Source organism: Thermobia domestica, chromosome 1, assembly GCF_964235325.1.
Source record: "Thermobia domestica chromosome 1, izTheDome1.hap1.1, whole genome shotgun sequence".
Classification (NCBI taxonomy): Eukaryota; Metazoa; Arthropoda; class Insecta; order Zygentoma; family Lepismatidae; genus Thermobia; species Thermobia domestica.
Window position 1 is genome coordinate 295,576,212 of NC_137454.1, and position 23,715 is coordinate 295,599,926.

At 34.9% G+C, this 23,715-nt stretch overlaps 1 protein-coding gene across 1 annotated transcript in view; it reads left to right on the plus strand.

The window, feature by feature from the left end:
• Window positions 1-13,701: 13,701 nt before the first annotated feature.
• LOC145661515 (uncharacterized) overlaps window positions 13,702-23,715 on the plus strand; it is a 113,928-nt gene continuing 103,914 nt past the window's right edge. The window contains exon 1 of the mRNA XM_081726834.1: window positions 13,702-14,377. Coding sequence (XP_081582960.1) covers window positions 13,868-14,377 — 510 coding nt within the window. The 5' untranslated portion in view covers window positions 13,702-13,867. The remainder of the gene's footprint in view (window positions 14,378-23,715) is intronic.

Consider the following 23,715-nt stretch of genomic DNA (forward strand, 5'->3'; position numbering starts at 1 on the left):
AAAGTGTTTGCCTTTTCGAGATACGAGAAGAGGCGAGACATTTCAAGAGACGTCTCGTCTTGTCTCGAAAGCGAGACGAGACAAGTAGTCTGACTCGTCTAGTGTCTCTCCTCAAAGGGTTTTGTGTTGTCACGTTTCCGAGACAAGACAAGACGAGACACGAGAAATGTCTCGTGGCAACACTATTTCTATCAGAAAGAGCCTACACGAAAAGTCTAAATGTAAAGTCACAAATGTTTAAAAGAAAAATTGGATGTTGGTTCCTTATAGACAGCAAATTTTGCATATTTCTCATTTCATACGTGAATAAAAGAGATTAAATTGTAGGATGGAAACGAATCTTGTGTCAAATTAATATAAATAAATTCTCTCTTAAAATGACAAAAAAGGAGTCCATTTTCTAGTCATTTCTGAACATTAGTGTCTTCCGACATCCACTCTCGATTCCACCTATTGCAGATGTAATCTTGTAATTCGCAATGGTAGAATGGATACGTTAGAGCTGAGACAGGTTATTGGAATTATACTGTGATTCGATTGAGATTCGGTAACCCACAAGAAAAAAAGAGACTTTAATTAATTCCTTGACATAAAATGCGTGTTTGTGTGTGTGTAAGAGAGAGAGGGGAGAAGAGAAAGATGCAAGACATGATAAGTAAACATCAAGAAAGATGGATAGAGAGAGAGAAAGAGAGACAAAATATAAATATGAAAATTACTTATCACTACTCTGTATAATGAAGAACGCACAACCTGTTTAATCGCATTCTCGCCAGTAATGCCTTGTAACCTCTGCAACCAACGTTGGTAGCGAATATTTTATGGAAGAAAAAGATACTACTGATGGGGATTCGAACCTAAATTTTCCGTTTCGAAGTCTAGGACGGTACCAATATACCAACGTTTACCCTACCCGAAACATATTTAACAAAAGGTATAAAGAGTAATGACATGAAAAGTGGATACTACAGACCAATTAATTGTTCCGAATTGTCCCAGCTGTAAAAACTAAAAAAACAAAAAGTGGAAGTTTTGAGGTTCGAACGCATACTCCTAATAGGGGCAATACAGAACTTGAATGCATAGCGCCTTACTAAGCGTAATCATCATAGCCAAGCGGTTTTAGGCAGCTGCTTGTGATAGTTTTGATGCCCATGAGTATGGTTCGAACTCTCATACTTCCACTTTCATTTTTTACTTTTTTTACAGCTAATGTTACATCGGAACGTTATATTTTTGTTCTTTCTGAATTGTAAATGGCGTGAACATTCAAAATAAGAGTAATTATGGTGGCATTTGTTTGGATAAATTTTTTAAAAAGGAAATGAACAACAATACCTAAGGACAAAAACAATTATCGGTACTAAATATTATCAAAAATAATTACTCTGAAAGACTAAAACGAACAGCTGAGCTCCTAACGACGGAACTTAGACTTTTGTATAAAGTATGTTAAGAACCACTATGTTCTATAGTCCCTAATGGACTTGAACCTATGTACACGCACACAAGACGTAAGTAAATATTTTTGTAACGCTGCGCACAAGTTTGAGTTATTCGACAAGAACATATATAATTCTGGTCCGGACATTTATGTATACATAAGATCGATCCCATCTCATGTCATATGGACTTTATGGTTCATAAACATCAGTGCGTCAATTTTCTGGAAACGGAAGAGTTGATTTTGAGTTTAATGTCCCGTTCAGCAGCGAGGCTATATGAGACGTGTACGTACTGATTAACGTGGAATCCGAACCACATGAGCTCCCGCCGGGAACCGAACCCAGGTTTTCCACGCCAAACGCGCGTACGCTAAGCGCTTAGCTACGAAGAAGCTCTCTGGAAAACTGCCAAGAGTAAATGGAAAACTGCATAATCTTCAAAGAATGTTTGTTAGATTGACTTCGCATATTGATATTGTTATTCGTTGAAATGACAACTCTACAGCGAAGGTGAACATTTATTATTATTATTATTATTATTATTATTATTATTATTATTATTATTATTATTATTATTATTATGAGTGTACTTTTGAACTGGCACGGCGTAATTACTGCATAGTATGCTATTATTTCTGTAATTTTTCCTGTATTGTGTATTATTTCTTTATTAGTGGGTACTAATCTGTCTCCAGATCGTCGAATAAATGAATTTCGGCGTGCACTCTGGTGTAAATAACCTTACAGAAAGAAGCCAGTTCGTTCCAAAGTGCAGAAGTGAACGTAGTAAGATTTGAGGTATAGGTTCAGGTGGTAGGGTAGTGTAGGGATAACGTCTTAGACTTACGAGTAGTATAAATTCAAAACTAGGTTCAAATCCTGTTCAAGCCAAAGGTTTTTTTTATCACAAAGTGATCGTGAAGGATCGAAGAGTGACTTCTCATACTAAACAAGCAATACATAAGAATATGGTAGCGAACTCCTGTATCATGATAGAGACGATTTACAAATGTTGGTTGGGAAAGAGCAAGTAATAAATATAGGGGACAATTTGATATACTTAATTGGTCTGTAGTATCCACTTTTCATGTTACTGATCTTAGAAAGTAACACTATTTCTTTTGTTAAATGTATTTCGGAGAGTAAGCATTGGTGTATTGGTACCGCCCTAGACTTCCAAACGGAAAGTTTCGCTTCGAATCCCCATCAAGTACTATCTTTTTTCAACATAAAGCATTCGCTACCAATGTTGGTTGGAGAAATTACAAGTCATCACTGGCTAGAATCCGAATAAACAATGTGTGCGTTCTTTATCATACAGAGTATTAATATGTAGTTTTTATATTTATATTCGTCTCTCTTTCTCTTTCTCTATCCATCTTTCTTGACGTTTCCTTATCATGTCTTTCATCTTTCTCTTTCCCTCTCTCTGGGGTCCCGGGTTTGATCCCAACCCCCGCCAAGTGAACTTTGTGGTGGACAAACACTGTGTGCGCGTGTTTCCTCGGGGTTCTCCCGTTTCCTCCCACTTTCTTCATTCCACCATTTCATTCATTACTCATCATCACCGTCTCCTTTAGCCTAACCGGCATAACCGTTGGACGTAAAACTCAAAAATTTCATTTCCTTTTCTTTTCCTCTCTCTCTCTCTCTCTCTCTCTCTCTTTCTCTCACTCACTCACACACACACACACACACACACACTTTATGTCAAGGAAATAAGTCCCTTTTTCCTGTGGGTTACTGGGTCTCAATCGAATCACAGTGTCATTGCGATAAACCGTTTCAGCTCTAGCATGTTGAATCTACCATTGCGAATTACAAAGTTATATCCGCAATATGTGGATGTCAGATCGAAAGTAGATGTCGGAAGACACAAATGTTCAGAAATGACTAGAAATGGCCGTTTTGGTTATTTCAAGAGATATTTCACTTACATTAATTTGACACAAACTTCGTTTCATCCTACAATTCTGCAATTGGTTTTATCCACGTATGAAGTGCGTAATATACAAGATTTGCTAAGTGTAAGGAACCAATGCGTTACCTCTACACTACCATGCCAGGTGAATCTATAGTTCAAATCTTACTAAGTTCAGTTCTATTCTTTGGAACGAACCGGCTTCTTTCTGTGAGGTTATTTACAACACCAGGATACACGCCAAAATTCATTTATTCGACGACCTGGAAAAAAATTAATGCAGCTAATAAAGGAAATAACGTATAATTCAAGAAAAATTGCAGAAATAATAACATACTATGCAGTAATTACACCGTGAAACTTCAAAAGTACACTAATAATAATAATAATAATAATAATAATAATAATAATAATAATAATAATAATAATAAATGTTTAGATTCATTGTGTAATTGTCATTTGAACGAATAATAATATCAATATGCGGAGTTAATCTAACGAAAATTAGCCAGTTGTTCCATTTACTCTTCTGTTTCCAGAAAATCCACGCACATGGTTTATATCCACCATAGAGTACTGATGACATGAGATAGGATCCATCTTATATAAAAATAAAAGTCCGGACCAGAATTACATATGTTTTTGTCGAATAACTCAAACTTGTGTGCAGTGTTACAAAAATATTTAGTTACGTCTTGTGTGCGTGGACATGGGTTCAAGTCCGTTGGGGACTATAGAACATAGTAATTCTTAACACACTTTAGCCAAAAGTGTAAGTCCCGTCGTTAGGAGCTCAGCTGTTCGTTTGAGTCTTTCGAAATAATTGTTATTGATAATGTTTAGTACCAGCAATTGCTTTTGTCTTTACGTAGTGCTATTCTTTTCTTTATTTGAAAAATGTATCCAAATAAATACCACTATAATTACTCTTATTTTGAATTTAACGCCATTTACAATTGATAAAGAACAAAAATGTAACGTTCCAAACTAGCTGCAAAGGAGTCAAAAACGAAAGTAGAAGTACATAAGTTCGAACCCATATTCATGGACGTCAAAGGTATTACAAGCAGCTGCCTAAAAGCGCTTGGCCATAAAGATTACGCTTAGTAACAAGCAATGTATTCAATTTCTGTAGCCCCTGTTGGGAGTATGCGTTCGAACCCCAAAACTTCCACTTTTTGATTTTTAATTCTTACATTTACGTCGGAACGATACATTTTCGTTCTTTATCAATTTTAAATGGCGTTTACATTCAAAAGAAGAGTACTTATGGTTATATTGATGATAAGATTTATTTGGATATATTTTTAAAATAAAGAAAAGAATGAAACCAATACGCGAGAAACTTGCAGGGCGTAGTTACTGCATACTATGTTATTATTGCTGTAAGTTTCCTTGGTTGTATGTTATTTCGTTTGTTAGTTTGTACTAATTTGTCTCCAGGTCGTCGAATAAATAAATTTCGGCGTGCACTCTGGTGTAAATAACCTTTCAGAAAGAAGCCGGTTCGTTCCAAAGACCAGAACTGAACGTAATAAGATTTAAGTTATAGGTTTAGGTGGCAGGGTAGTGTAGGGGTAACGTCTTAGACTTACGAGTAGTATAGGTTCAAAACGTAAGTTAAATCCTGGACAAGCTAAAGTTCTTTTTTTTCACAAATTGATGATGAAGAATCGAAGAGTGACTTCTCGTACTAAACAAGCAATCCATAAGGAAGTGGAAGCAAACACCTGTATAATGATAGAGACTATTTACAAATGTTGGTTGGTAAAAGGCAAATAATAAGTATGGGGGCTACTAGAACAATTCGAAACACTTAATTGGTCTGTAGTATCCACTTTTCATGTTATTGTTCTTAGAAGGAAACACTATAGATTTTGTTAAACACCTTCCGGGTAGAATAATCGATGATGTGTTGGTACCATCCTAGACTTCCAAATGGAAAATCTCGGTTCGAATCCCCATCAGTAGTATCTTTTTCTTCCATAAAACACTCGCTACCAACGTCGGTTGGAGAAGTTACAAGGCATCACTGGCGAGAATCCGATTAAACACGTTGTGCGTTCATCATCATACAGAGTAATGATAAGTAATTTTCATATTTATATTTATCTCTCTTTCTCTCTCTTTATCCATATTTCTTGAAGTTTTCTTATCATGTCTTGCATCTTTCTCTTCTCCCCCCTCTCTCTTCTCTCTCTCTCTCTCACACACACAAACACAATTTTATGTCAAGGAATTCAATTGTCTCTTTTTTTTCCTGTGGGTTACCGAGTCTCAATTGAATCAACGTCTCACTGCGAAAACCCGTTTCAGCTCTAGCGTGTTCACTCTATCAAAGCGAATTATAACGTTCTATCCGCAATAGGTGAAATCGAGATTTGATGTTCAGAACAGACAAACGTTCAGAAATGACTAGAAAATGGCCCCCTTTTTGGTAATTTCAAGAGAATTTTTATTTATATGAATTTGACACAAAATTCGTTTCCATCCTGTAATTCAGTTTATTTTGTCCACGTACGAAATGCGAAATATGTAAGGTCTGCTACACCTATAAAGAACTAACATCCAATTTTCCTTTTAAACATTCGTAACTTTTCGTTATGATACAATTATCATAGAATGAAATCTCTTTCTGATTGATATTTAGCAATGAAATAGCACTCATTCAATTTTTCTTTCTGTATTTTTTCTTTTTCTTTCTTTTCTTTTCTTTTCTTTTCTTTTTTTTGTTCCTTTTACATTAGTAGTCTGGAATGGCAGGTATGACCTACACTACGTACTAAGTTTATTATAATGTATTTCAGATCAGTACGTTTAATGAACAATACTGAATTTGCAACCGAACCATGCGGAAAGACAGTGTGTGTGTTAAACGTTTGCCATGATCCTAGATGTGTCTCGGAACATTTCAGTTTTACTGGAAATTGAGTATTTGATTTGACCACCAAGTTTGGCATTCATTTTGAAAGTACCTTAACAAAGTTTTCAAGCATTAGAATAGTTCTGAGAAAAGTTTAAAAAAACAAACGTTATTTGTATATTAGTGTTAGATTTTTGGAAACGGAACTTTATAATGTTAGGTTATTTTCTTACGTTTAACAACAATATTTTTATCTATGCTCCATTTTCTTTTTCTTTTTCTATTTCCTTTTCTCTCTCTGTCCGACTTCCGTACCTCTAACACATATCTGTTTGTTTCAATTTTTCATTGAGATATGTTTAAGTTTCTCCTTACATCAACCTACAAATCTCTTTCCGTCTCATTTTTATTATTTCACTTTATTGACACTAATACATGTATGTTTTGAAATTAGAATTGTGCTCATGTTGTTGCTGATTTTAACATGAGTGTGAGGAAACTAAAGAGTGAGCTGCTCTCTCCACTAGACACGATTATGGGATAAGAAGGTGTATACTGGATGACCTAGCTGCAAGGTGTTAGCTGTCGTAACCACAAGTGTTTTTGTAACGAAGAAATAACAACATGAAATGTGAAATCTTTTTAAGAAACTGTCGTAATTTAAGTCGACAAACTTTTTCCAGTGTCCATTACATCGAAACCCCGGTAGGCAGAATTAAATAGGGATAGGGGACTTATATTTAAAAAAAAAATTACAATCTCAGCAAAATGCTGAAGCTTTTTAGTCTGAGGAAAGAATAAAGAATTAAAACTCTCATTTCTAGTTCTATTGGCCTTGTAGTTCTGAGTCTATGTTAAAATTACTTATATAAATAAGAACAATGAATTATGGTTATTTTGTAGAATATTCCACTTTAACATCACAGGAATTTCATTATCCGATTTGCTTAGTTGTGAAAAATTACAGAATATAGTGCTATACTATGTAAAGTATCTGTACTGTCGCTGGTTTCTGTTGACAATCACAAACAAAGGTAATAGATAATTTAGAGTAATAGTTTTCTATTAAGGGAAAATATAACTACTTTTATTTTAACATACTCTTTTGTCTTAAAATGTGTGTTGGGACTAACCCCCTTCTCCCTCAACCTTAGGTACGGAAATGGAAGAACATATTCAGATATTGATTGTTGATCAAGTACATTCCATATCCTAAATTTTGGATATCGATATTCGTTGGGGAGGGGGAGCGAGGTATAGGGGGAACATAATACTTGCGATAGATGAACTTAATTTTTACAATAATGTCTTCTAATGACAATTTCTTTATTACCACATATTGCAATGTAAATAGGCCCACTTGCAAATTTGCAATATTATATACCGTAATTTCTTAGGCGCCAAAACTTTTCTGTTCTCGAAAAAAAGAAACAACAAAGCACTTGTCAAAAGTAAGTGCTTCGAACTTTGACTTAGAATTTATCATAAGAAAGTTTTTGTTCCTCTCTCTCAAAGATTTCCACCAGTTTTGGTCGTTGGGACCGCTCATTGAAAAAAAAGTGTACACATGACCGTTTTATGCAGACACGCTCTTAGGCAGAATCAGAGATTTTGAAAGGGGAACGAGTTTTCAATAATAATAATAATAATAATAATAATAATAATAATAATAATAATAATAATAATAATATAGCAATTGTGTTTACAACTATTGTCCCATCTCTTTATCTTACATGGGAGGTCCACAAGTCTGTTACGCCAATGGTGTCCCTTCGTCTGTATTTGTCTCTCTTTCCGTCTCTTGTGGATGTTTGCTGTGCTGTTAGGATTTTATATTAAGCCTTTACATTATGTAATATTTTTTCTTGTTTTATGTGTTTTTTAGAAAGGAAAGACATGACAATTACACAACGAATCTAAATATTTATTATTATTATTATTATTATTATTATTATTATTATTATTATTATTATTATTATTATTATTATTATTATTATTATTACTATTATTATTATTAGGACATTTTGATGTTTCACGGTGTAATTACTGCATAGTATGTTATTATTTCTGTATTTTTTCCTGAATTGTATGTTATTTCCTTCATTAGCTGCACTAATTTGTTTCTAGGTCATCGAATAAATAAATTTCGGCGTGCACTCTGGTGTAAATAACATTACAGAAAGAAGCTGGTTCGTTACAAAGAGCGGAATTGAACTTAGTAAGATTTCACCTGGCATGGAAGTGTAGAGGCAACGTCTTAGGCTTAAGAGTAGTGTAGGTTCAAAACGTAGGTTAAAATCCTAATAAAACCAGTTTTTTCACAAATTGATCGTGAAGAATCGAAGAGTGACTTCTCGTACTAAACAAGCAATCCGTAAGGATGTGGAAGCAAACACCTGTAGAGACTATTTACAAATGTTGGTTGGTAAAAGGCAAATAAGTATGGAGGCTACTAGGACAATTCGAAACACTTAATTGGTCTGTAGTATCCACTTTTCATGTTATTGTTCTTAGAAGGAAACACTATAGATTTTGTTAAACACCTTCCGGGTAGAGTAATTGATTATGTATTGGTACCGTCCTAGACTTCCAAATGGAAAATCTCGGTTCGAATCCCCATCAGGTAGTATCCTTTTCCCCATAAAACATTCGCTATCAACGTCGGTCATAGAAATTACAAGGCATCATTGGCGAGAATCTGATTTATTCATCATACAGAGTAATAAGTAATTTTCATATTTATATTCGTCTCTCTTCCTCGCTCTCTATTCATCTTTATTGACATTTCCTTATCATGTTTTACATCTTTCTCTTCTCTTTCTCTCTCAGACACACACAAACACATTTTATGGAAGGGAAATATGTAAAGTCTCTTTTTTTTCTGTGAGCTATCGAGTCTGAATCGAATCACGGTGTCACTGCGATCACTGGCGGATCCAGAAATTGTTTTGGGAGGGGCTGGAAGAAAATAATTTAGAAAAACAGTGGAACTCATTTTTGCTGCTTATATTTGATAGTAATGTATAATACACTTGCATATAGTTAAAAATAGCTAGTTTATGAAACCAAAGACGTGGCATTACCTGATATTCTACCTCATCTATTTAGAAAGTTTATTTTATTAATATTGTTACATTGTTCAATGTATCTCATTGTAATATTTTTTCTGTATTCTTAATGAGCTAGGATTAAAAAGAAATCTTCAAGAGATACATAAAATACTTTGTAACAGAGAATACCGTACATATCACAAACTTCACGTCAAAACAGAACTAAAAAAAATATACAAAATTTATATTTCTTTGCTTCAGTCATACAGAAATTGCAATCTTCTGGAATGTTTCTGGGCGAAGAGATCCACTACTTCAGACACATTAATTGTAATATCTTTGTCAACAGTTATTCATTAGGGATAACTACTAAATCTTGATCCATAGTTGTTCTCAGATAGGATTTTTAACAATTTTAAAGTAGAAAAACTTCTATCTGCAGCACATGTAGTTACTGATAAAACAGACAGAAGATGCTTTATGTTTGAAATAAAAAAAAACACATGATGGATCTTGATAAGCTCCAATGTTCCCGTCACAGTCAGTTAACTTTTTACTTCAATTTCATTTCCACATAGATCCTCACGGTAAATTTATGAAGATTTTACAACGCTTTCTTGATGCAATTGTGCCGTAAATGCTGGAATCAAACTAAATGAAGGCATCACTTTTGAGTTCATTAAAGCAAATCTTGAGGTCAGTTCAGTTATGAGGTGGTCAAAAAAAATACACATTTATTTTGAAATATTCATGTGGGGTATGTCCTTCTTTATTTGAGCGGTGAGTTTGGTGTTTTACAGTCCTAGGAAATGTGATATCGACATCATGGGAAATTGCAACCTCTTCGACCTTATTAAAAGTCTTACTGTAATATGGCCATTCCTAGTACAGAACGAAAATCCGCAGAATCACCCGAAGTACTTCGAGACATTAGTACAAAACTTCTTCAGTTAACATTAACAAACAGAAGTTCTCCACTGCTCCTCTGTGGGTGTCTTTTTACAACTTAGTTCGCTATTTGGCTGTTAAGGCCATCGGCATTCATAATTGAAAAGACCAGCAGTTAATATCTAAAGACAAACAGAAGAGGAAGCCTCGATCATCGATTTCCATAATTCAAGTGAAAACTTACTTATCACTTCAGCAAGATGCTCAGCATTTTTTTGTGTGAATTACCTCAAATTCCTCTTGCTCTGATATTTGGGGGGCTTCAGCCCCAACCCCCTCCTTTAAATCCGCTACTGACTGCGATGACCCGTTTCAGCTGTATCTTTTTTTTTACTTGTTTTTGAAATGAAATGAAAGCTTTAAGTTAGGCTAAAGGAGACGGTGATGATGAGAGATGAGTGAAATGGTGGAATGAAGAAAGTGGGAGAAAACGGGAGAACCCCGAGAAAATCCACGAGCACGGTGTTTGTCCACTACAAAGTCCACAAGGCGCGAGCTGGGATCGAACCAAGGACCCCAAGCATTACTTTTTTTTGTTCAGTTTATATTAGTAGTCTGGAATGGAAGGTAAAACCTACGCTACCTACTAAGTTTATTATAATCTCTTTCAGATCAGTACGTTTAATGAACAATACCGAATTTGCAACCCAACCACGCGGAAACACAGGGCGTGTGTTAAACGTTTGGCATGATCCTAGATGTGTCTCGGAACTTTTCAGTTTCACTGGAAATTGAGTATTTAACTTGACCACCAAGTTTGGCATTCATTTTGAAAGTACATTGATGAACTTTTCAAGCGTTCGTTATGTATGTATTCGAATTGTTCTGAAAAAAGTTTTAAAAACAAACGTTCTTTGTATATTGTTAGATTTCTGGAAACGAACCTTTATAATGTTAGGTTCTTTTCTTACTACGTTTAAATCCAATATTTTTTTATCTGTGCTCCCTTTCTTTTCCTTCTTCTATCTCCTTTTCTCTCTTTGTCCGTCTTCCGTACCTCTAACACATATCTGTTTGGTTTCAATGTTTCATTCAAATATGTTTAAGTTTCTCCCTACATCAACTTACGAATCTCTTTCCGTCTCATTCTATTCTTTCATTTTATTGGCATTAATACATGTATATTTTGAAATTAGAATTGTGCTCATATTGTTGCTGATTTTAATATTGGAGAGAAGGAAAGAGGAGAGAGAAGAGCTTTCTCTACTAGACACGATTATGGGATAAGAAGGTGTATATTGGATGGCCTAGCTGCAAGGTGTTAGCTGTTGCTTTTTTCTTTTTAGGCGAAGTGTGTAAGTTAAGTAGTTTACCATGAATAGAATCAATCAAAAGTGTTTTGTAACGAAGAAATAACAACATGAAAATTGATAAAGTTGTTGTAATACTAATATTATATTTTCATTTCAGTTACATGTATTAACTATATGATAATGGCTTTACAACTAAAGATGCATTTTAAAAAATGTAATCCATACCAAACTCAAAATGTCTTTAAACTTATCCCAAAGGAGCTACAAGCATAAACATTTGGTATCAATTAAATAAATCAATATTCTAACTAGTAATATCCTGTATTTGGTCATTGGGTTTACGAGGGATAAATGGGAGGTATTGAATTTGTCCATTTCTCTACTGTATATATATATATATATATATATATATATATATATATATATATATATATATATATATATATATATATATATATATATATATATATATATATATATATAAAAGAAGGATACATAGGCTATTTGAACTTTGAGGAACGCTGGCAAGATTGTTATTTGTCGTGCGCAGGAAAAAAATCTTACATTTACGCCAGACATTAGGAACAGTCATATGAAAACAATGAAGGGCGTAGGTGCAATAGCAAGGAGATAAAAATTCGGAAGCTCGTACCACTCTCCACTCCCCTTGTATATTTGTCGTCTACCTTCACGTTTTCTAGCAGCCCTAGCGACGCCCCTATTAGTCACAGGACCATAAACAATACCTCATTGGAAAGCTTATAGAACACAGATTTCAACTAGGTAACTTTTGTGTCCTTATGCCCAACTCGTAAAACAAGAAGAAGAAAAAGTAGTTAAAAAAAAAATGAAAAACAATTTTAAGTTTGTGGAGTTCTGGCAACACTGTTGTTTGTCTTACATAGGGGGACACAAAAGTTACCTCTCTGAAATCTGTGTCCCATATGGTTTTCAAAGAGGTATAGTTAATGTCCCTGTGGCAATTAGGGGCGTCGCTACGGTTGTCAACGTGACGACAGTCCTTCGAAAAATATGTACAGAGTGACAATCGGAAGTAGGTAGTTCCGAAATTTTATCTCTCTTGTTATTGTATCTACGCCCTTAATTTTATTATAGGATTGTTACCTATGAATGGCGTAAATGTGAGATTATTTTTTTTTCCTGCGTACGACATATAACAATGTTGCAAGCGTCTCAGAAATTTTACAAAAATGTTTCTCTTCCTAATTTTTTATTTTCTTCTTCTTGTACGTGTTGGGAATTGGGGGGCACAAAAGTTACCTCGTCGGAATCTGTGTTCTATAAGCTTTCCAACGAGATATGGCTTATGTTCCTGTGACAATTAGAAGGGATCCTAAGACCGCCAACGTGAAAGTCTATGATTTTCTGCGCCCCACCCCTTTTCCCCCTCCCCTAAGTTGTCGATCACGCTGGGGAGCGACGACATCGGTTTTCACGATCACTATAGTGCGTATAACAATAATCAGAAATAAAATTTGAGTTAGGCTTTCCATGCATGCTCAACCCCCTCAGATCCCGGCCTATGTAGCTATTAAAAGGGAAGAGTGTGAAGGAAAATGTGTAATGATATAGTCAAACGTAAAACGTGACCTAAAGGGGATATCAAGATACCTATGCTGTTCGCTGTTTGCTATTGAAAGAACTCCAAGCTCTGAAAATTATTTTTACAGTAGTGGTTGATGCTATTTGTTAATTAATTATCTACCATTAATATAGATAATGGAAAATATATTTACTGTCTGTTGTATCTTTTTACAGTGTATATATTTTCCAAGATGTTTGGATAGACCCGTGTCTACCCGCTAAAACCGCCACTGATATAGCCTCACTGCTAGGACGTTAAATTCAAACGAAACCAAACGACGTGAATTCCCACTGGAAATTGAACCCAGGTCTCCCACACCGAAGGCGCGTGTGTTATCATTTAACTATGAAGGAGCCCACACATATATTTTGTATTTGATTTTATTTTATAAAATGCTCTTCCCAGGCTTAAGTCGTTCTTACAAGTTCGGCAAATTTAATGGAAGATTATCAGGAATAGCGGGGGAAATGTATAACATTTACTGAATTCCAGATATTCGGAGTTTCTGATACAGGTTTTATAACCATACACATCGTGATGTAATGGGGTATTTCGTTCGTCATTTGTTTATATCTGTTTCGTTTCTCATATGTTGTTCTACCCTGCCGTACACTTCCTGACATCTGTGGGAGGAAATGGAATTACGGTGAATGTCAATATGAGGTATGTGAGTAAATGATGGAATTTGATAATGGTATACTATCATACACGGTGGACGTTGCGAGGTCCTCGTACAGCTGTGCAGTGTTTTCGAATGTGTTTTTAATATGGTGGTGTGAAGATGGCACGAAATATCGTGGAAGAGTGGCTCCGGTCCCTTCACTTGGGACAATATGCAGAATCTTTCCTTGACAATGGATACGACGACCTGGAGATCTGTAAGCAAGTCGGTGATCCTGATTTGGATGCAATTGGGGTTTTCAATCCTGCTCATCGCAACCGGCTCTTACAATCTGTGAGAACCTTACGGGAGGAAGGGGCAGCTTCTGTTTACTTTACTTTGGAAGAAACAGCTGCGATTCACGATGAATGCCGTTGTGATAGTGCTCGCACTTCGCGACCTCCGTCAGGTCGTCAGGGTTCCGAAAAGGATGGCGAAGGTGCTCGGGGCGCTGGAAACAGTCCTCTGTCTTCCGCTGATAGTTCAGCAGAACTGGGAAAGTATATCGACGAGTACGAGGAAGGGAAAGCTGAGTTAATAAAAATACCAAGACTTCAGTTAAAAATGCTCCTTAAGGAAAAATTGTCGCAGGATGGAATTCGACTTAGTTGTCAACCTTATTCGACATCGGTAAGTTTTAAGTTCATTGACCCTATTTTATTATTAAAGTACTTAAGTTTAGGACGGTCGTTGAAGTATTTTGTAGTATATACTGTGATACTGGCACACCCACTTAACAGAATATGTTTAAATCGTATGCTAACCTGAATGCAAAATCAGTCTTCGCAATGGTTGCTTATGAAGGCAATACTTTTAACTTAATATGGTGCATATTTACTATGTGGATCCACAAACTTGGAAAAGTTACAGAACAAATTTGTAATAATACTTCAATAGATAAGGTGTAAATATTCTAAATATGGTGTGTTCTTGGCTGTAAGAAGCTTATCTAAAAAATACATTAATGAAAATCTAGCCTGTTATGCACAGATTCGCCCAGTAAGTAGCTATTAACCGCAGTATACAATTTAAAGTAAAGTGAAGTATCTGAAGTCAATGTGCTAACTCATAACGCATAACTATGGAAGTGTCGGAGAATTAACGGATCCACATTACTGTGTAATTTACGTTTTTAATGTGTTATGTTACTCTCTAACACAAACATAGATACAATGGGAACATATCAGGACAACACTATAACATCTTTAGTAACGTACAAATACATAATTCAATACGTAAGGTAAGTAATTTTATGCTATATGCAATATTTTGCACTATTCTTATGTTCGGTGTCGCGCCTGCTCCCTATGAACGCCCTCCCCCTGCTATCGCTCTGACCCACTGCTGTGCTCGTGCTCTGACTCGGTTTGAATGCATGGTTATAGTTAAGGAGCCGTACTTCCCATTTAGGGAAGGACGAGAAACGCCATACTTTCAGGAATTATTCATTGACTATCTAGGATGTTAAAAAGTAGGTAATAGACTGAGTTCTTGCCCTTGTACTTAGGGTGTTTAGGTAGTGCAACAGTAAGATGTATCCTCGTGCACGGGAGATGAGAAGTAGCTGTTCTTAACTATTACCGAATGCATTTGTGCTTTTTAGTGGCCACGTAGCACAAATTGGTTAGTGTCTTTTGTATAATAGTTGTTATCGCGTCTCCCCAAAGTGAATTAGTACAAAGGAATGGAAATCCACACTTAAAAAATAATTATTTAAGATACAAAAATTTGATTTAGTAAAAAAGTATATATACAATTAATTTATGTATGGGTCCGTACAATAAATCTGCATCCTTAATATTTCCGTAGAAGAACCGTAGGGTTTTGTTCCACAAATGTGAACCAGAAGTACTGATTTTTTTTTTTTTTTTTAAGGAGGAAATTGCGTAATGAAATGGTTTCGCATATCACATCGTTCTCTTGTTCACCCTGGAGCTACTCTTGCAGCATCCTTCTATACGCGCACAGTTACGGACTCCCCTGCTCATACGGACGCATCCCCGGCTAGCCCTGCGTTTAGTTAGTTCTAAACTTTATTTTTTTCATTTTTGTGGTCACCTTGCATGTGTTTGTTTGTGCTTAGTGATTAAATCCTCCTAAAATAACTCTGCATCCCGGAATGCAACTCCTTCCATAATAGAAAAACTCATAAGATACTAAAGAGTGCATTTCATGATGAAAGAACCACATAACTCATGAATTCATTTATGACCTCTTAAAATAGGACTCCATGTTTATATTCAGAAACAGAGCATCCGACGTCTTAATGTTAGCAGTTTAAGTTAGAGACCATAATAAATCTTAAGGGACTTTACTGTTATATAGTTCGTTTCTTTCTTTCTTTCTTAAATTGTTCGATACAGATTGAGAATATCCTAACATAAATAGTAGACATTCTACGTCCAGTTCTTAATTGTACTCGGAAAGATATGTTTAGGGAAGTTATTTATGCAGGCACAGCCTGTAATCAACGTATTAATTATTAAAGGAATTACGTTGCCGCTACCATCTGTTCTCGCATGGGCAACTTTTCTTGTACTTACAACACTTTGTATGCAATTACGTCTGCCCTTCCCGCTGGTGTAGTGCTACCATTGGGCCGTTGGTGTACGTGGTCTCGGATTCGAATGTCGGTAGAATAGCCAAAATTTTAATTTCAATCATTCACTTTCATTAATCATCCGTTTCCTTTATCCTAATTTTCTTTCCTTTTTTTCCCAATTTCTTTAAGACTTTAACATGGGCACCTAACCGACTGTGCTACTCGCCTGCCTTCGCTCCTTACGTTTCCCCAACCACCTTCACTTCTGTTTGATGATAAAAGTAATCCTCTTGTGCAACCATACTTAGTAAAAAATGATAATTGCATTGTAAGCGTATATTAATGTAATGAAATGAAATCGTTCAGTTTAACGTCCCATGTGTTTGCCGTTTAACCTTAGGGAGACGGATTATTAAGGGACGTGAATGATAATGGAAAAAAATGGTGGCATGAGTATGTGGAAGACAACAGAAGTACCTCCCCACGCACAGAGGTAAATATTCTACCACTGAGTCACCGAGCCCCCTGTAAGTATATATTAGGATACAAGGAAATAATAATAACAGTAGTACGTCGTCAGTCCATGTAAGAAAGAAATTTTAATGCTTTTAAGTAAGGAGCATGGATAATAACGTGTCCAAAGTGACCAATATTAGTGAAAGTCATAGTTTACGGGATCGCTAAGTTGAATGGTTATTCTCCGATGACATTTGAGCCAGAATTTAGGCAAGAAGATCCGGGAACTGACAGGAGCAAGGCTGAAGATATCACTCTTTGATGTGTATTTATTTTACTCATATTTAGAGGGAGACGTCAAAAGCTTTACACTTCATTATATATTTATTCATTTCTTCACCTTTAAATAGATATGTTGCATAAGCCTTATTCTTCCCGTGTGAAGAGCATGTATTTCAGCTAGTAGTATATATATATTCTGTATATTTATAAAGGTCAAGCAATCAGAAAATGTCCAACCAGAACCACTTCATATGGATTTATCCTCCCCATAGTTGGAAGACTACCGTAGCTTCATTATGTAAATAAATCTCCTGCGCTCCTATGTTTGAAGTAGAAGGCAGTATGATGCCCTCTTAAATGGAAGCCGGTAGTCATTGATCATACTGAGATGACTTGCATTGCAATGTCAATGTTACGATATAATTGATGGAGTGGTACCTTAAATTAAGACTAGGAAAATTTGTTTCTCAACTCTGCACCTTACAATCTCTTAAGTGGACTTAATATTCTTTCTAAATTATACGAATGGCTAACACATTAAAATGTCTTTCTCACTTGGACTGACAACAGACTACTACTATTATTATTTCCTTGTATCCTTATATATACTTACCAGGAGCTCGGTGACTCAGTAGTTCTATGCGTGGGGAAGTACTTCCGTTGCCTCCCATATATTAATTCCACCAAGTCATCCATTATCATTCACTTACCTTAATCGTCCATCGCCCTAAGGTTAAAGGGCATAAACATGGGACGTTAACTGAACGATTTCATGTCGCTTAATATACACTTATAATGCAGCTATCATTGTGTACTAAGTATGCTTGCACAAAGAGATCAGTTTTATCATCGAACAGAAGTGTAGGTAGGTGGGGAAACGTGAGGATCGATGGCAGACGAGTAGCACAGTGGGTTAGGTGCGTAAGGCAGACGATACTGGACTTTAAGGGGAGTTAAAGCCCTGAAGTAATTGCAAAAAATGAAAATTAGGTTAAAAGAAACAGATAATTAATGAAAGTGAATGATTAAAATTATTATTTTTTGACTATTTTACGTATAATCGAATCCAGGACCACGTGCACCAAAGGCACACACGTTAGTACTAGACCAGTGGGAAGGACTGATGTAATTGCATATAAACTGTTTTAAGTACAAACGAAGTTGTCTATGCGAGAGTAAATGGTAGCGGCAACACCTTCCCCGATAAATAGAAATCCTCGTTAATCTGCCCAATACCTAAATCTTATAATAAATGTGAAATTATTAATTTTAAACCCATATCAGTTCTATGTACTTTTACGAAAATATTTGAACAGATATTGTATAAACTAATTATTGATTATATGAAACCAACAATTTTAACCTACCAACATGGGTTTGTTACTCGTAAATCAACAAGAGCAAATCTACCAGTAATCACCAACTTTATAGCTAACTCATTAGATGAAGGACGCCAAGTTGACGTAATGTATATTAGCTTTGAGAAGGCCTTTGACTGAGAATAATTTACTGTTTAACAACCTAATCATTACATTTTTTCTTCTGCCCTCATCAGATTCTTTTCATCGTATCTAAGTGAACGTAAGCACACAGTGTCTATAAAAAAACTCAAATCAGTCAAATATTTTACGATACCAGAGTTCCACAGGGTTCCAACCTAGGCCCTGTGCTGTCTCTATTATTTTTCAGTGATATTCCAATCACATGCCCAGTAATAAAAAAAATATTGTTCAATGATGATCTGAAAATGCATTCCATGCATGATAGTCTTGATTTACAACACGACTTAGAGAGTATTGCAGACTGGTGTTCAGTCAATAAGCTTGGAGTAATCATAAAGAATTATAACGTAGTATCGTTCAGTAGAAACAAAAATTCCCTTAAATATGATTATAAGTTCAGTAATACTTTTATAAGCAGACCTAATACAGTTAAAGATCTAGGTTACTCGTGATGAGGGTTGGCAAAAACCATGGTTTTTATTGAAAAAAAAAAAAAGGTTTTTTGGTTTAAACCTTTTTTTTTTTTTTTGGTTTAAATAATTTGCTCTGTGTATTTATATCACATATGGATAGAAATAACTTTGTTTCGCCTTGCTGTTGTTATACAACAACCGGGTTTTGCTGGAAGGGGTCACATAAGCTTAAAGTGGAATACAAACCACTTCTCGGCTTACATCCAAGAGAAATTGTCCTCCATTTGAACTCGGAACCGGGACTAATTGACCACAAATGCGATACGTCTGCCAACTCACGAAGGACTCCTGATAAAAATATGTTGTACAGATCTTTACATACTTGTTAATATAATTGTCAAGAGTCATTTCAGAAGGACAAAAAGATAAACAGTTGCACAAGTGAACCACTATTCAGAATTACATATGGACAGTTTCAAAATACTGCAGAGTACAGACGAACTAATGTAGTCAAAGTTAGTTCACTACGATCTTTAGTCCAAGTTAAAGAAATACAACGACTTAATTAACATATCAGTAAGAAAAGTGAATAACGATATGAATTATTTGAGTCAACTTCGACTCTGACCCATTTATACATAAATAGATACCAAAGATACTTCTGATTTCAATAAATGCCTCTCGTGGGGTTTGTATGACCCCTCCCCCCAAAATAAGTACGACATTTCGATATATTTTATCAATAGTTAATATTATTAAAACGAAACAATATTTAGAATTTTTCTTTGATTGCAAATGCGTAAGAATAATAACAAACTATAAAAAAAATCACAGAAGAAACATTCATAAACTTATAAAAAAAGAAAAAGTTGATTTGTAGTATAATCTCTGAGTAATGAATGGGGAATTTAGGTCTGACTATAATAAGAATAATATACGGTAGTGAAACGTGATAACCCACAAATGTGTGTTCATCAAGATTTTACGAACACTTACACTTGTACGAACATTTTTCGTCTTTTGGTTTAAACCAGCCAACCCTGCTCGTGATGCTTTTAAATTATTGAAATTCGTAATTAGAAGTGGTAAGGACTTTAGCAATATTGCAACACTATTGAATTGGTATATGCTATTGTAATTTGGAACCCCTCGTAACAAAAGTATTGCCAACAAATTGAAAAGGTTAATTCAAAATTGTTAGGTATTTGATATACAAAGTAGCTGGAATTTATCCCTCACTTGAAAACTATAATACACTGGTAGACAATTTTAATATTTAATCATTCGAACAAAGGTGCATTGCTCAGACTTAATATCAACATTAAATTTCCATGTTTCTTCAGTTAGAACTAGAGCTAATAATATAGATGTCTTCTATTGCAAAAAGGCTAGGACCAACATAATGCTGAAGTCACTAATGTGGAGAATATATTCTGTCTATAACAAATTATCAAAAACATGATAAAATTGATACATGCACAATGTCCTATAAGGCCACTTAAAAAAAAATAAATAAATAAACTAACGTAAAAATGTAATATTTCAGCAATTGTATGTAATAGTGAGGTCGGTTTACATCTCGAGAAATTCTAAACTGCATATAATAAACATTTTTTATACTATTTCGGAAGTAATTTATGTTATCATATAAGAAAAAATATTTTGGCTGCTCAAAGTGTAAGACGCTGCCTTGAGCAAAAGGAAACCTAGAATACTACATGTACTAAGAACGGTCCCATATCGCAAACATCCAAATTTCGAAGGTCTCTACAACAGTAATAACACAAGTAAGACTGACGGGGCATTTTGCATCAAAGTATGTTCGTGTCAGATGCAAAGATCATTATATGACCTATTTCGAATAAATAAAAACAAAACCATAAGGGATTGAAAATTTGAGTTTTTTCAAAAGGCTTTTTTAAAAAAAAAAAAATGCTTAAATAATTATGCAGTTTACTACAAGTTTGATAATCTCCAACCGTTCTGCAGATATCATAAAGATCAGTAAAGTTTGCAACACTGCTTAAAGTTACATAATTTCGAGATTTTCTTGTAGCTTTTACTATCAAAAATATTACTTGTTGTTGTAGGTGCAAAGAAAAGAGAGAATATATTTTTAAAAATTCCCATAAATATGTCATTTTAAGCAATTGAGCAATGTTTTTCATATCTCCAGAAAGTTTGATGTGTCAAATTGCTGTAAACGGTATTATGACATTCACGTATATTGAAAACCATCTGAGGGGCACGGTGGCTCAGTGGTAGAGCGCTTACCTCTGGTGCGTGGGATCACTGGTTCGATTAGCGTCCAAGTAAATTTGTGGTGAATAGCATTATGTTCGTGGATTTTCTCGGGATACTCCCACTTTCTCATTTCACCAAGTTTTTCAACATCATTCCTTGCCTTAATCATCGTCTTCATTGCCTAAAGGACATAATCGTGGAATATTGAAATGAAATATTTCGTTTCATTTTCCATGTACACCATCTACATGATTGATACGTGTATTCAGATTTTCGAAATAAATACTTTTGAAAAAATCAAAATTTTCAATTACTTGGAACTTTCTCCCTAGTATTCGATACTATGGTACTTTAAATATGTATTTTTCCGTCCATGTCACTTGCGTTATTGCTGTTGTAGAGGACTCTGAAATTTGTATTTTTGTGATAGTGTAGCGTTCTAGTTTGTAACTCTAAATACGTTTAATTGGGATGCAAATAACCAACAACATTCTACTAGCACATATCCCATATCTCAATCGTGATTTTTATAATATTTGGTGTTTATAAACTCGCCCGCACCGATGAACCATTCGCCCCGGGCGAGTGATTATTTGCATCCCAGGATATTTAGATTGAAATTTGTAATAATAATCTGATGTGGTGCCAAACTAAAACTTGATGTTCGATTGGCAACACTGTTAATCTGATGGTGTTGTCAAGTATGGCAAAGAATGTTCCCCTGTCGATATTTGCATCGTACAAAACTTCAGTACTTTTTATCAGTTTAATATCTACCTGCGCTCTCTACACAGCGCATCATTCACATATGAGCATGAATCTCCTTGTCATTCCTCACAACGCCCTTTACAGACATAAGTGAAAGACGTCTTGATAAAAGTCGGCAAGGGGTACCATAAAAGGGAGATATTTTCGCTTATTATTATTATTATTTTCAATATCTCGCGCCGTTTGCAAGATTTGAGCCTACTTCCGGTTGGAGTTTCTAATTCATGTATGATCAGTGTTTTCTTTCTTCTTGCATGCAGTATGTAATAAGCAAATACATTACATACACAATTAATTATAATGTCAGTGATATGTGTGATTTTCATTGGACAAAGCACTCCAAACAATAAAGATTCATCTTAGACTGGAGAAATGGTTATCCTTCGTTTTCATCATCATTAGAGCAACCCCAAAGCATGAAAAGCATAATAGTAATTTAGCATATGGTTGGTACCTTGAACATGGTTGTGGTTATTTAAGGATCCAGAAGAAACTAATTTTAAAAGCATAATAAAGCATAATTTTAGAAAATAAAGCATAAATCATAATTTAAAATATATATAGCATAATTATTGGAAAATTCTGTTTCACTCCAACTTTAACGTACATACTATAATAATATTTTTAAAAACCAATATTTACAAAGCAAAATCATTGAGAACATAACAATGCAACAATGAAAAGCTAATTTTTATTTCTGTAAACTTTTCGGTATAATCCTTTGATGTGGAAAAAAAAGGAAATTAAGAAAACTTTCCGCCAACAATGAATAGTACACAAGAACTCCACTATATTGTTATGTGTACCTCTTGAACGAGCTCTTCCTGTATTTTTGGGGGATATCTTTTACTTTCCCTTTGTGTGTATATGCACCTCTAAGGCGCACACAAGTGAAACAAAAACTGACTCGAGTAAAGCATATCTCTTTACAATGCATTAAGTAGAAATTTCATTAAATATGAAAGAAGCTGGTTGCATAAAAAAATTAATAAATAGATCAATATATTTAGAATATTTAATGTATAGTAAATATTTTACTTTATACACGATTAATATAAAACAACGACTGAAATTAACAATAAAGCATAATTATACAAAAAAAGCATAATGTGGGTTGCTCTAATGATCATTGTCTATGAAACGAACGCTTGAAAGATATACAACCCCTGTATACAACTATGTGGTGTTGGAATGTATAACTCATAGGGTATGATGTTTTACTTTTTTTTTTCTTAAAATTTCAACACTTCCAGTGTACACCTAAAAATGTAATAAAGAAATAACGACCACATTTTTTAAATATTCAATTAGAACTGGACAATCTACAAAAAAATTGGAATCAACCAGCGGAAACGTCACATTTCTAGCATCTGTGGTTTTCAAGATCTCATTGTCGAAACGAGTGGAGACAAACATAAACGTTTCTTTGGAGCCAAACATATAAACCTAGCATTTTAATATATAGATGACCCGTGTTGTTCAGTGGTAGAACGCTTATCCGTAGTGCAAAGGGTTCTAGGTTTGATCCCAGGTCAAATGAGTTTATAATGGCCAACACAGTGTCCTTTTTGGAGTACTCCCTTTTTCTTCTACATTATCATTCCACTATAATCATTCTTCCATTATCATAATCACTTACTTTCATTAACCACTTATCTCCTTTAGCTCACAGGGTGTAATCATAAAACAACGAAAAGTTTCGTTTCATTTTGTCTTGTACACTCATTCACCACTGTAGTTATGCAGTTACGCATTATATGC